Source organism: Haliotis rubra, unplaced genomic scaffold, assembly GCF_003918875.1.
Source record: "Haliotis rubra isolate DU_JTF1 unplaced genomic scaffold, ASM391887v1 Scf44, whole genome shotgun sequence".
In the NCBI taxonomy this organism is placed as follows: Eukaryota; Metazoa; Mollusca; class Gastropoda; order Lepetellida; family Haliotidae; genus Haliotis; species Haliotis rubra.
In genome coordinates this window covers 2217968-2231346 of record NW_025767124.1, presented here as the reverse complement: position 1 = coordinate 2231346, position 13379 = coordinate 2217968, and the positions used below count along the sequence as shown (strand labels likewise).

The window sequence follows — 13379 nt, the reverse complement described above, 5'->3', positions numbered from 1 at the left end:
GATAGGAAAATCTGAAAAATGACGCTAACCAATTTTTTTCGATGGTTGTTCGTTGGTAATGAAACAATCATCAATTGTGAGATTTCAACCAATTCCCAACTCTAATATCTACATACAGAAGGGACCCAAGAAGGTCCGGGTTAGAATTGATCCTCAGTAACCCAGGCTTGTCGAAAGAGGCGACTAACGGGATCAGGTGGTCAGGCTTCCTGACTTGGTTGACACACATCATTGTATCCCAATTGCGTAGATCGATGCTCATGCTGTTGATCACTGGAATGTCTGGTCCAGACTCATTTATTTACAGACCACCGCCATATAGCTGGATAATTGCTGAGTGAGGTGTGAAACTAAACTCATTCACTCACTCACATACAGAATGATTACTACAGAGGATATATTTGTGGTCTGCAACAGTTTTCTTGTGCAGAGATTCAAATTTATGAATTGAGGAGAAAAAGTAATGAAGCCAAATTGTTTTCCAGAAAGCAACCACTTAATTGATTCAAGAACCCACTCATCTTTCATTTTGATTGGGTGGTAAATGTTCACTCACTCTTCAGCAGACACATCCTTATATATAGAGGTGTTCTCAGATCAGAATGCAGACAGGTAGTACATCAGTGTAAAATATCTGATTTAAATGTGATTATATTTGTGATTCTGGTAAGGTTGTCCCCAAAACAAGAGTTATGACTGAACACAAAACAAGACTCATAAGAACAAAAATGCAATTCTTACCCAATGCCAGCGTTTAAAATTCCCGCCTGCCCGACCGTCCGGAACGGTCTATTTTCATCAAATTTCAAAAGTAGCCTGTCCAGTGGTCTGTTAGATATTTCTCTGAATTTGATTGTGAGGCAGAAAATGCAACAGATTTCTCGTTTGTAAACCAGGCCATGTACCTTAGCCTTAACGTTACAATCTATGCAGAAAAGATTTCAGAAACCTGATTTTATTTTGGTTGTTTATTGTTGAAAACCGGACAGGCAAGTTTGTATCCGGACTAGTAATTTTTTTAAGTTACCTGTATGGCTGTCTGGCTTGGAATTTTGGGAGTTTTAAACACTGCCAATGCCCCCTCATTTCTGACCAAATCTCCACAAAATTAGACACACAGTAATTATGTGGTATAGCTAATGACAATAGTTTTTCTGTGTATCAGAATGTATTACCTTAATGTAACTTTATGTAGTCCGTCTCACTGTCTGCGAACCTTCTTATGTTTCCTCCCGCTCAGCCCTTGGTGTAGTGCTATGGCACTAAATGAAGCAAGTCTATATTTTCCTTCAGAATCCCCCCCATCCCCTAGAGCTTCTTTAAGTTTAAGTGGTGTTATTTCCAGAAACTAACTGTTACCCCATAGACTATATTGGCCCCCTGCATAGCCAGTGATGGAAATGCCTTTCAATAGTGGGTGTCCTATATGTGAAGACTTTGATCATGTCTATTGTTTATCCTACTTTACCCTGTATGACCTTAGGGGCGGTGGGGAGCCTAGTGGTCAAAGCGTTCGCTCGTCACGCCGAAAACCCGGGTTCGATTCCCCACATGGGTACAATGTGTGAAGCCCATTTCACCCCACCGTGTTATTGCTGGAATGTTGCTAAAAGCGGTGTAAAACTAAACTCACTCACTCACTCACTGTATGACCTTACTAATCATATTCCAGAAGCATCGGGTGAGCTACAGAACCCTGTTCTGTTTTATTACATCTATTTGATGATGTTGATTTAAGCAGGCTGTTTAGGGGTGGTCAAATATTATTGTTTCCTGTTTCACGTCCTATATGCTTTGTATCAGATGTAACCGTACACAAAGACAACAGCCAATAATTTAAAATGCCACAAACAAGATGATATCCTTGCAGAAAAAACATGCTTTATTGTTTGCTATAAAAATACATTTCTAAAAAGTACATCAGGGTAATTTATTCAACCCATCGTCATTGTACATTTTCTCAAAAATTATACCAATTTTATACATATACATTCAAGGGTTTACCAAATCACAGATTTAAAGCAATCATCACGATCGTTGTAACCCCAAACTGTTCAGAATATTTAACATCAAAAGATAAAAAGGCTTGCTATGTAAGCATGAAGAGTAACTTGTGTCACCGGTGTGGATATGTCATTTCTCCCAATAGTCTCTGTCTGGAGGAGCTGCTTGTGAAGCTCCAGGATGTTCCTCTATTGCTGCTCCCTGAAGCTGACCCTGTAGTCCTGGTATAGTTTCCTGTGTATCCACTCCACATAGCTGGCTGTCAGTGTGTACACACCTGGTCTCATGGCCACTGCACAGCCTGAACCACCTGCATCACCAAAGGATGTTGTTCCTGGAAATGGATAAATTCAGTTATAAAGTTTCCTAAAGAAATTTTTGTTGCAACATTATGTCGACTGATGTAGTGACATATTAGCTCTGGAACTGCAGCTCGTGTGGCCATCAAGGTGGATGACTTATCAGCTCTGATTTGCATGAATCTGTTCTACATATTCAAGAGGTGTCAGAAAACATGTTGGAAATGCAGTACCAATTAGAGAGTGAGTGGGTGAGTATGGTGTTACACCGCTTTTAGCAATATTCCAGCAATATCACGTGTACACCGGAAATGGGCTTCACACATTGTACCCATGTGGGGGAATCGAACCAGGGTCTTCGGCATGATGAGCGAACGCTTTAACCACTAGGCTATCCCACGGTCCTAACAATTAGAGAAAAAAAGGATACTAGGTAACATTCTATAGGGGAATGACAAAACAATGCCACCCTAACACCCACCCCAAGAAATACCTGTATATTGTTCAGTTTCATAATTATGCATACAAAATAAGGTGTGAAATGTTATTTTCAATTTAAGTATAGCTTAAATACAGGGTGCTAAAAATACACATTCAATCAACCAGACAATGCCAACTCCATTATTGACAAACAGAAACTCCAACACCCTTGAAAATGAATGATGTGTAAATGGACAACGACCTATAAAATCTAAACCTCACCGGCCATCACCCATCTGTTGTTCATCTTGCACTGAAGGGGTCCTCCGCTGTCTCCCTGTAAATACATACATTATCAGTGACAGTGGTGTAACATTGGTAACAGATTTATATGCAGTCTCCATAATCCTCTGTTTTGCCATTGGATTCCCTTTCTTGAGTCTGTGGTTCGATATTAGATGCGTACAAATTAAATACTAGCAGTCTTCCTGCAATCCTGATATACAATGAAACGTTGTGTAACCCACTGTTATCATGCTGTATTCAGTAACGTTACACTACGCTCATTACTCAGTTTGGCATACGAACATCGCCCAGGACAAACGTGTAAACACACTGTCTGTCAGATCCTGGGGAAAACAAAATACAAAATGATTTTCTTTTCAGTATGGAGCTCCAACGGTCAAAACAAGACACTGTTTTAAGTTTGGAACTCAAAGATAGATAGACAAAGACATTGTTTTTAGTATAGAGCTTAAACGGTCAAGCCAATACACTGTTTGGATTGTGGAATGCCAACAGCCGAGCCATGTTCCTGTTTTACAAGATTGAGACAAGAGCCTGTTTACAGGAGAAAAAGACACACTTAAAAGCAGATCCTTCCAGCTTTACGTGTCTGAGGTCAAACTGCCGTTACTATTTCCAGTGTATGATTAACTGCTTACGTGGCACGAGTCGACCCCACCCTCCCTGTATCCCGCACAGATTGTGTCTTCCGTGACCAGATCAATGTATCCAGGTAGCCTCTTACAGTCAGAGTAACTGTACACCGGTACAACAGCCTCCTTCAGGGTGCCAGGAGGTCCATTCGCTGGAATAGTAACCATGGACCATGAACATCGTGAGATCATCATGTAATAATGGAACGTAGTGTTACCCGGAGCCCGGGCGTTCAGATGCTTGGCCCTTGAGTTTCTGATTCTGGGTCTGTTAGTAGGGGGAATTTGCTCTTAACACTGCCTAAAAGTATATCTGTAATATCTCTGTTTAAGGGTCAAATATTAAGCCGATGGTCGGCTATTACACGTTTTCAAAAAATACGATAGGGTTCGAGCCTCGCAGGCGACTTGTTCGCCCAGCAAATAAGGAATCTTGCAGCTGAGTGCCAAACTTCAAAAAAGTGTTTTTCCAGCAGTGAAATAATTTACAAATTCACAAACACGTCCATTCCTGAACATAATGAACCATTTAAACAATAGGATGTTTTAACTACGAACGCTACACCCACGTGTTATAGACCCCCAGCCAGTGATGACACACTTCTGTCCGGTGCTAGGAATGTCATCGTTGTTGGGCAGACACAGAGGCCTTGTCCACTTGTTGAAGGTCACGGGATGATCCAGCTTAAGCAGGACCAGATCTTTTCCCGGTAGCAGAGGATCACTGGCGTTGAAGCCAGGAGGGGTATAGACTTTAATGAGTTTCATGTTCTGTTGGGTCGGCTCTGGCTGTGCTCCAGGTGTTGGGTCGAATTTTCCAAGGCGTGCCTCCCATAGTGACAAGTTGCTGAATACAGGCCACCTGTAAGTGTGTTTTGAAATTAGCTGATTAATTTTCAGTTATTCAAATAAGATCACTTCTGGGGACGCCAAGGCTATGCATCACTGACTCGCCCCATCATTAAATATTTTTTAGAATAATATCTCTCCCAGAAGTTTATCAAATGATCGGATTCTTACTGTACCAGAGCCGGGGATTTCTCAGTGCGACAAACGAACCATAACAAGCCGTGCAGATGAGATAACTGATCCAACATCCTGGCACGATAGTATCTCTAGACTATAACTGAAATATTGATCAATCTATAAATGACTTTATAAATACATCTCTGGAATCAAGAAATGGATAACACGTTCCATATAAAGACACTGTGAAGTTACTTGAAGATTTAAAACAGTAACAGTTTCTATATAAGCAATGTTCATCCATACGGAAAACATACTCAGTGGCGGATCCAGAGGGGAGGGGGGTGTGTGTGTGTGGGGACCGGGTTCAGAGCGGGGACCCCCTGAACAACACCCCACCCCCCCTTTTGAAAATTTCTGGATCCGCCTATGATGCTGAGTAAGATTACTTACCCAACATGTTTACTTACCCAAAGAAACAGTGGCCTGCAGAGAGGACCCATTGCTTGTCCAGCAGAACCCCGCCACACCAGTGCTGGTTGGCAAACTTGAGAGAAACCTGAACAGAGGAGGGAGAGAGCTGGACGGGTCTATCTCGGAACAGTATTTACACTTATGGGGCGTAATACACGACGTATTTTTGTAGTGAATGAACTACACGGATGGGCTTCTGTAACTCACAGAGGAAGGTGTGAGGGTAATCTCAAGTCTGTGGCCAGGAGTTGTATCTGGTGCATTGTTTGAAACTGATATACTGTCTTCGTTAACTTCATTAACTGCCTGATACCAGCGAGTTAGCAGCAAGGCGAAGCAGTTTTAGTGCATGATGGAGAGCCGCGAGTCTCGTCTCCGTTTGAACATTCGTTTGATTTGAAATTGTCGGAAAGAAAAATGCCATCATCTGTCAAAAGGCATTATACACGACTTTAAACCATCATTCTTTAATAAATCATGTGATCGAATCAGTGATATGTGTGTACATAAACACATAATAGTATTCTTTCCAATGTTCACAATGGTCTTTTTCAACAGTTATACCACGATGACTTAGGTCAATGACGTCTACCACTGAAGCAGGGGTAGTTTTCAGACAATCCAAAAACTTTAATCATGCCAAATTTGGGTTTCGAACCCAAGACCAAACAATTCTTCCACGCCTAACAGACAGCTCTGAATATTGAATTAAGAGCACCTGACGACTTAATCACCTGTGCCCCGAGACAGTGCTGGGTTTCAGTACAAAGCAGAACCTACTCATTTCTTCTGCGAGTAGATGGACACGAAATTTTTGTTTGCTTATCCTCATATCCCAGCTAAATGGCGGCGGTCCGCAAATAATTAAATCTGGACCAGACAATCCAGTGATCAGCAGCATGGGCATCGATGTACGCAATGTGTCAACCAAGTCGCCTCTTACGACAAGCATGAGTTGCTGAAGATCAATTCTAACCCGGATCTGTACGGGTGATGTTGACGGACTCGATGAAGCAAATGTTACTCCCCCTCTAAGGAGAGGTTCCCATTTTAACGCCGCTGTGAACAGTAGCTCGGATATAAGGCTGTTTACTACAATGTCCGAAGCAGCATGTAATGCTTGACCCCCCTCTTTTGTGGAACCCATAACACGGGTAAATTTTAGACAATCTGAGAATAATATTCTGGGCGAATAACCAAACCATACTAGTGAGTGAGTGAGTTTAGTTTTACGCCTCACTCAGCAATATTCCAGCTATATGGCGGCGGTCTGTAAATAATCGAGTCTGGACCAGACAATCCAGTGATCAACATCATGAGCATCGATCTGCACAATTGGGAACCGATGACATGTGTCAACCAAGTCATCGAGCCTGACCACCAGATCCCGTTAGTCGCCTCTTACGACAAGCAGAGTCGCCTTTTGTGACAAGCATGGGTTGCTGAAGACCTATTCTACCCCGGATCTTCACGGGTCCCCAACCATACTATCATCCCAATCCTAAAGAACGCGGGGCGGTGGGGTAGCCTAGTGGTTAAAGCGTTGGCTCGTCACGCCGAAGACCCGGGTTCGATTCCCCACATGGGCACAATGTGTTAAGCCCATTTCTGGTGTCCCCCGCCGTGATATTGCTGGAATATTGCTAAAAGCGGCGTAAAACTAAACTCAGTCAGTCAGTCAGTCCTAAAGAACGCAACTCTCCACATATAGTTGTGGCGCCTAAGAAGATACTGTAACGGTATCCGCAATGTTACTAGAAGTCAGCATTAACCACTGCCTAAACATTTTCTTTAACGGTTTTAACTCACCATCCAAGGCCAGCTGCCCGGTATAGCATCATTTCCCCCCAACAACTCTCAGCATCTTCAGCCTTGGTTCAATGTCAGGAAGGCCACACTCCCCAACATCGTCTTGCATCCATCCTTTGTACCACGTTCTGAAATCGACCGGGCTCACTATCTCCTTTGCTGGAGTCGGGTGCTGGCCGTTGCTTGGCCTATTGTGCCACCTAGATATGAGCGAGTAGAGGGCGCTGTGAGGCAGGACATGCCAATGAGGATGAACACGTCGCAGCCATGCAGCAATCTGCTGGATGCGGAAAGGAGAAAGTCTGGAAGGGGACACCCATCTCGTTAGCGGGTGGCCACTGGGGAGATTCCATAGAGCTTTTCTCAGAATGGCAGCATCTTCGTCACTGCTGTCTCGCGATGGGATATCTGGAATGAGAAGAGCGAGTGAGTGAGTCGGGTTTTACGCCGCTTTTAGCAGTATTCCAGGAATATCAAGCCGGGGGACACCAGAAATGGGCTTCACACATTGTACCCATGAATGGAATGGAGGCCTTGGGCGAACGCTTTAACCACAAGGCTACCCCACCACCCCTTGAATTGAAAAGAGACATCATTGGCAGACTAAACTGTTATATTTAGCATTTTGAAGACAGGGATCTGTCCGTCCTTTACAGTTTATACTTAAATGTATTTTGTTTAAGTGAATGAGTGAGGAGTGAGTTGGGTTTTTGGCCGCGTTTAGCAATATTCCAGCCGTATCACGGCGGGGGAAACCAGAAATGGGCTTCACACATTGTACCCATGTGTGGAATCGAACCCGGATCTTCGGCGTAACGAGCAAATGCTTCAACCACTAGAGTACCCCATCGTCCCTATTGTAGATAGGTGTAAACACACGCTGGTCGTGTTTTGCTCTATGCGTGACGAGTGAGTGAGTGAGTATGGCATTTACTCCGTTTGTAGCTCTATTCCGGTAGTATCCAGGATTCACACAAGGATCACACATACTTATATTCAGTATCGAATCCGAATCTTAAGTGGGACGAGCAAGCTACGCACCAGACTACTCCATAATGATTGTGTAAAGACATCGACAGGGATGTTTGGAATCATTTGGGTTTTTTATCTGCAAAATGTCAGTACATACACTGTCGAATTTGTCTGTTTTTCAAGAATACACAAGTGTTATTTCTGTGTGACTGAGGTCCACATGTGAATTTAGCCAACATCGCTCCCTAATTCCAACACACAACTCGACTCGGTCCATTTTGACCAAGCAAGGAATCCATGTTGGACTAGTTTCATTCACGCTGACTATGGTCTGGCAAAACAAAAACAGATGGCCATGAATCTATTTAAATATGTTTTCAACCCGTTTCTTCAAATCAAGGTGCATATTTAACGTCGCCGTGTTATACGGACTATATACAGTGTAATATGTCAAATCCGGACTCTGTCAAATCCGGTTTTCTCCAAAATCCGGACTACTCTCTGAGTCCCGGCAAAACTGTTCTTATATTATCACGAAAGCTTGCTTTATAATCCGGACTCACCCAATTACGGATTACGGACTAAAATAACAGTCCCGACAATCAAATTGCTATTAGAATTTTGCTTTGAAATCCGGACGTAGTTGACTAGAAAAACAGTCCGTTGAATAAACATCTCTGTTACTTCTGTAATAGTGGTTCCGCTATCCTCCCCCATGTTCTCAATTTGGAAGCCATGACTGAAAACATTGTATTACGTGGAAATTTACAGAGGCAGAGGCAAACCATGTTAACAGACTTTTTCCAGTGAAAGTATAAATATATTGAGTATAAATATATATTGTATAAATAAAACCCAAAAGAGAACTATTCAAGTTGTTGGGTGTCCTTAACAAAGGGAGGTAACTCATTGTGGCAGCATCTACAGTAACGGACAAAGTTGTCCAGTATTATACTGCAGGATCCGTAGTTGCGTGATTTACATATGGTTTCATCTACTCAAAATATGGTGCACCCATGTGCATCACGGCCCACAAAACTGGCGTCATCAATATTGAACAGGATAATCACGGAATGAAAAGTATGTTTTCTTTCAAAATTCGGACACAGCGTAGGTGATTGCAGAGAGCACTAGAAGATAAATCACGACGAATTTAGTTAAATAGCTACTGTATAATATTCCTGAGAGATACTTATGAGAGATACAAAAAACTGGAGAAGAGGGAAAGATAGAGTGGGCTCGTCCATGTGTGTTTAAATAACTAATGTGAAATTTAAAGGTTAAATGTCAGCCTCTGTTATCCAGTTATATGTTCATTCTAGTTGTTGCCAAGGGTTACCCCTCTCTCTGTATCACGTGGGGCGGTGGGATAGCCTAGTGGTGAAAGCGTTCGCTCGTCAGACCGTAGACCCGGGTTCGATTCCCCACATGGGTACCAAGTCAAAACATTGATTACACAACAGTCTCGTTTACTGCTGACTGGGTTCCGTCCTATAGGGCAACTTAGTACAATAACCAGTCCAGAATTTTGAGACCAATTCATTCAACTGGATACATAAATATTAATCAGTATTATTTGATACATCTAAGCACTTGTATATTGCAACACTACGCTCCTTCTAATCCTGGCAAACACGTTGTGCAGCATGCTCTGTCGCACTGCGTGCTCTGACAAACGGAAATCTGGAAATCGTGGAAATCTCAAAACGAGGCTCTGCCGCTAGAAAAGTTTGAAGATCTGGTACGGACTTGATATCATATCAATCACACAGTGCGTTACAAAACTACACTGAATAAGCGCAAAGAACACATAACAGGTGTAACCAGAGCCAGATGAATTTTACGACCTCATCAAACAGGGACAGTCTGTGACGTCTTAGTTAAAGTCATGCTGCCTACACCTCGCCATAAAATATAGAAATACGATGTTATTAAAGTTTAAAATTCAAATTAACTTGTAAATACCATTTTCTTATGATACAAGAAATTGGAATTCAGTGTAACCATAGTTGTTTGTGGTGTCTCTTTTCACTTTTACACGAGAAAACTCGGATCGGCTGAAAAGTAGGTCATTGTCTGAATAGGTTAATGAAACTCATGTTTCGGTTTGATGTGTGAAGCCCACTTCTGGTGTCCCCCGTCGTGATGTTGCTGAAATATTGCTAAAAGCGGCGTAAAACCTCACTCACTCTGTATCACGTAATTATGAGCTTCGTACAATTAAATTGGGGTTGGAAACGAAACTACGTTGGCGAGCTAGTCCAGGGTATGTATCATACTACGACGCAGACATGATGCAAGGGTGTAGTCTATCATGGACAATTGGATCCGTGTATCAAGGAGGATGTTCTCAGGTTGGATTCGAACAGGTGTAATGTAAGCAGACATTGTAAACATTATGTTTTCCATTTAGGCATAATATATTTTATAACAGGATTCAAACCTGAGCCTCTTTGTCTGCCTGTGTAAAGGGAGCGTTGTTTACTTTAATTGGATTTTTCTTTTTATATTGGTAATCTCTCTCTCTCTCACACACACACACACACACACACACACACACACACACACACAAAACAAAACACACAGACGTACCCAGCACATGCACACGATGTCTCGTGAAATATCAGAATAGGTGAAATTAAATTACAGTTGCAATAACCCAAACGATTAATACAATAATATTATTATATAAAAGTCCTACCTGCTGCACACAGTGTAAAAAGTAGAACCATCCATACAAACGATGGCATATTCCTTATACAAGATGACTGCGGTGTGTGATAGTATCCCAGCATTAAACCGGAGACAATATTCATTCGCCAACAGAAACCCACCTCTTATAGAAGTTCCTGAAAGTGGGCGGGTCACTTACCTCAGCCTTTTGAATGGGTGAACGCCTCTGACGACCGAAGTATGGTTGCGTTTTGGCGAATCCGACCACAAACGTTTAATTAAACCGAAAATAATTTAAAAACTTGCACATACGTGCACATACGTGCACATACGTGCACATACGTTAATTAACTGTTACACGAAGGGGTGAACGCCTCTGACGACCGAAATATGGCTGCGTTTTGGCGAACCCCATCACAAAAGTTTCTTTGATATAAAAGTATCTGAAAACTTGGTAAATATTTAAACAATGTTACATGCGTACTGTGACACAAGAGTGTGAACGCCTCTGACGACAGAAACATGGATGTGTTTTGGCGAACCCCATCACCAACGTCTCTTTGATATGAAAGTAACTGAAAAACCTAGAAAATATATATACATGTGAATGGTGAATTGTCTGTGACACGAAGGGGCGTTTAAAAATAGTTTGAAAGATTGTGTTTTCTTACCTTCATTGACGTGCGTTATCGTAAGTTCTGAATTGTGCTACATCTTAGAATATCTTAATGGGAAATCATTAGAAAAGAAAAATTGTTAAAATTACGGAAAATGTATAATAGTATAAAATTTATCAGATATATCTAAAAGTTTACAAATATTTATAGACTGTAAATTTGGATTTTATTTACTTCTTGCGTGTTCCAGTACACAGAAATGGTAACTAGAGCAAAACCAGGCCGATATTTCCAACTTCAAGAAAGGAACCTTTCCCAGACCGAAAGTAAATGTTTTACCGTATATTTGCACTGTTATTATCTACATATCCGAAGAATATCGCCTCTGCCAAAGATTTGTTCACGCTGCAATATTTAAACACTGCCTATAAAAACCTCTAAAATAGGCTCTATTTCACAGTTTAGCATATTCACTTAGTGTTACTGTGAGCCCAAAACACACACGTGCTAAAATAACGATTTTAAAAATTCTCTTTAATTAATTATGGAGATCATGATGCAGATCTTATCCCTGTCCTTTGTTCCATTCAAATAGACATACTTGGTGTGTTCGTTGCATAACCTCACTGACGTCTCTCAAGTCCCGTTATACGCCGACGGATAAGACCGTCGTATGATTAAAATGTGTAGTCTTCCTACGTGCACTGTTCATGTATTCCACTACTGGTACACCTGAACAATACTCGTGGTACTTCTCGGCTGAAAGAGATACCCAATGCCCCATGCTTCTTGAAAGAGTCGTCTAAAAGAGGATCGTGTGGCTACAACGTACACCATGCTTGACTGTCACACCGTACCTCGCCGCCGGCCTTAATAGTTTGTTTACTGTCAACCACAGGTTTGAACTGACAGGATCAGATTATTTTTAAATCGAAAACTACATATATATATATATATAATTTTAATCAGAAATACAGTTGTTCTAAATGTGCTGTGAAACAACATTCACCCTCTCACTCTAGTCAAGCCGCCCTAATAAAAACTATCCAACAAAATGAAAATGAAAAATGGATTTGATCTTCTATAAATAAATCTTTAATATATGTTACAGGCTGAAAAAGTCGCCGAAAGACAGCAAGTGTGAGGTTGTATACCCGTGTAGAATTGATCATTATCGAATAACCGTTCCTCGTTTGTTTCATTTTAAGCCTCCATCCTAAATGGCGTGTACATGTACTTTCACTTGCCCGGCAACTTACATTAAAGCGTTCGATCGTTTCGCCTAAAGCCTGGGTTCGATTCCCGTTCAACATTTAAACTCAATTTCTGGTGGTCTCCACCTGGATATTTGTGTAATATCGGTAATAGCGGCGCCAAAACATATTCAATCACCCATTCGCAGGACAGATGACCAAATGCTTAAACCTTGGTCCCAGTACGCATGGACCTTAACACAAGACATTTATCAACCGTTTACCACGTGTGAATTATATCCTGGGATATCGTATCAGGACCACCTACTTAGCTTGTACATAGCTGTTTTAATTCACATATGGATCAGATATATCAAGGTGGACTTTGCCCTTCACACATGAACATGGGACAAGCCAGTCAGTGATAGCGGAGATTCTTGGGCGCTGGGCGTGCGTACGGTGAAAGGTGTAGAAGTTATTAAAACGTGGTTTACGACTGAGCGGTTAATAAAACATTATATTTTTTAATGCAATTAATATTGCATATGTACGAAGATCCTGAAGGGACATTTTCGTAACCAAAAAGAAAAAAAAAAAATTACCTCGTAATAACGACTTCAAATCTCGTAATAACGACTTATAATCTCGTAATAACGATTTTTTATCTCGTTATAACGACTTTAAGATCTCGTTATAATGACTTTAAAAAAACTCGTTATAACGACTTTTAAATCTCGTTATAACGACTTTTGGTGGCCTTCATCTACTTCTGAATTGGGTCTTCTGCATGGACTGCTTGAACATAGAGTTCATGGTTTGGAACGACTTGATGAGCATCTTGTCTTTGGAGTCCTGCGTAGCATCCCTGCTTGCCTTCCTGGGCCCCGTTCCTCAAAGCGATCGTAGCCCTACAACAGTCGTAAGTCTATGTTACAGTATGAAGTTACGATCAACTTTGCGCTACGATCGCTTTGAGGAACGGGGCCCTGATACCTCCACGGTAGTCGCATCCCA

The 13379-nt window shown here is 41.6% G+C and overlaps 1 protein-coding gene across 1 annotated transcript; it reads right to left on the bottom strand.

Annotated features, from left to right (window-relative positions):
- Positions 1–1835: 1835 nt before the first annotated feature.
- On the bottom strand, positions 1836–10691 carry LOC124289368 (prostasin-like). Its single transcript, XM_046725987.1, has 7 exons — positions 10584–10691; positions 6911–7318; positions 5098–5186; positions 4231–4523; positions 3668–3813; positions 3006–3060; positions 1836–2338 (listed from the first exon to the last, which is right to left on the bottom strand). Exons 2-7 carry the CDS (start codon positions 6911–6913, stop codon positions 2193–2195), a joined length of 732 nt encoding a protein of 243 aa, XP_046581943.1. The 5' UTR covers positions 6914–7318; positions 10584–10691; the 3' UTR covers positions 1836–2192.
- Positions 10692–13379: the final 2688 nt, after the last annotated feature.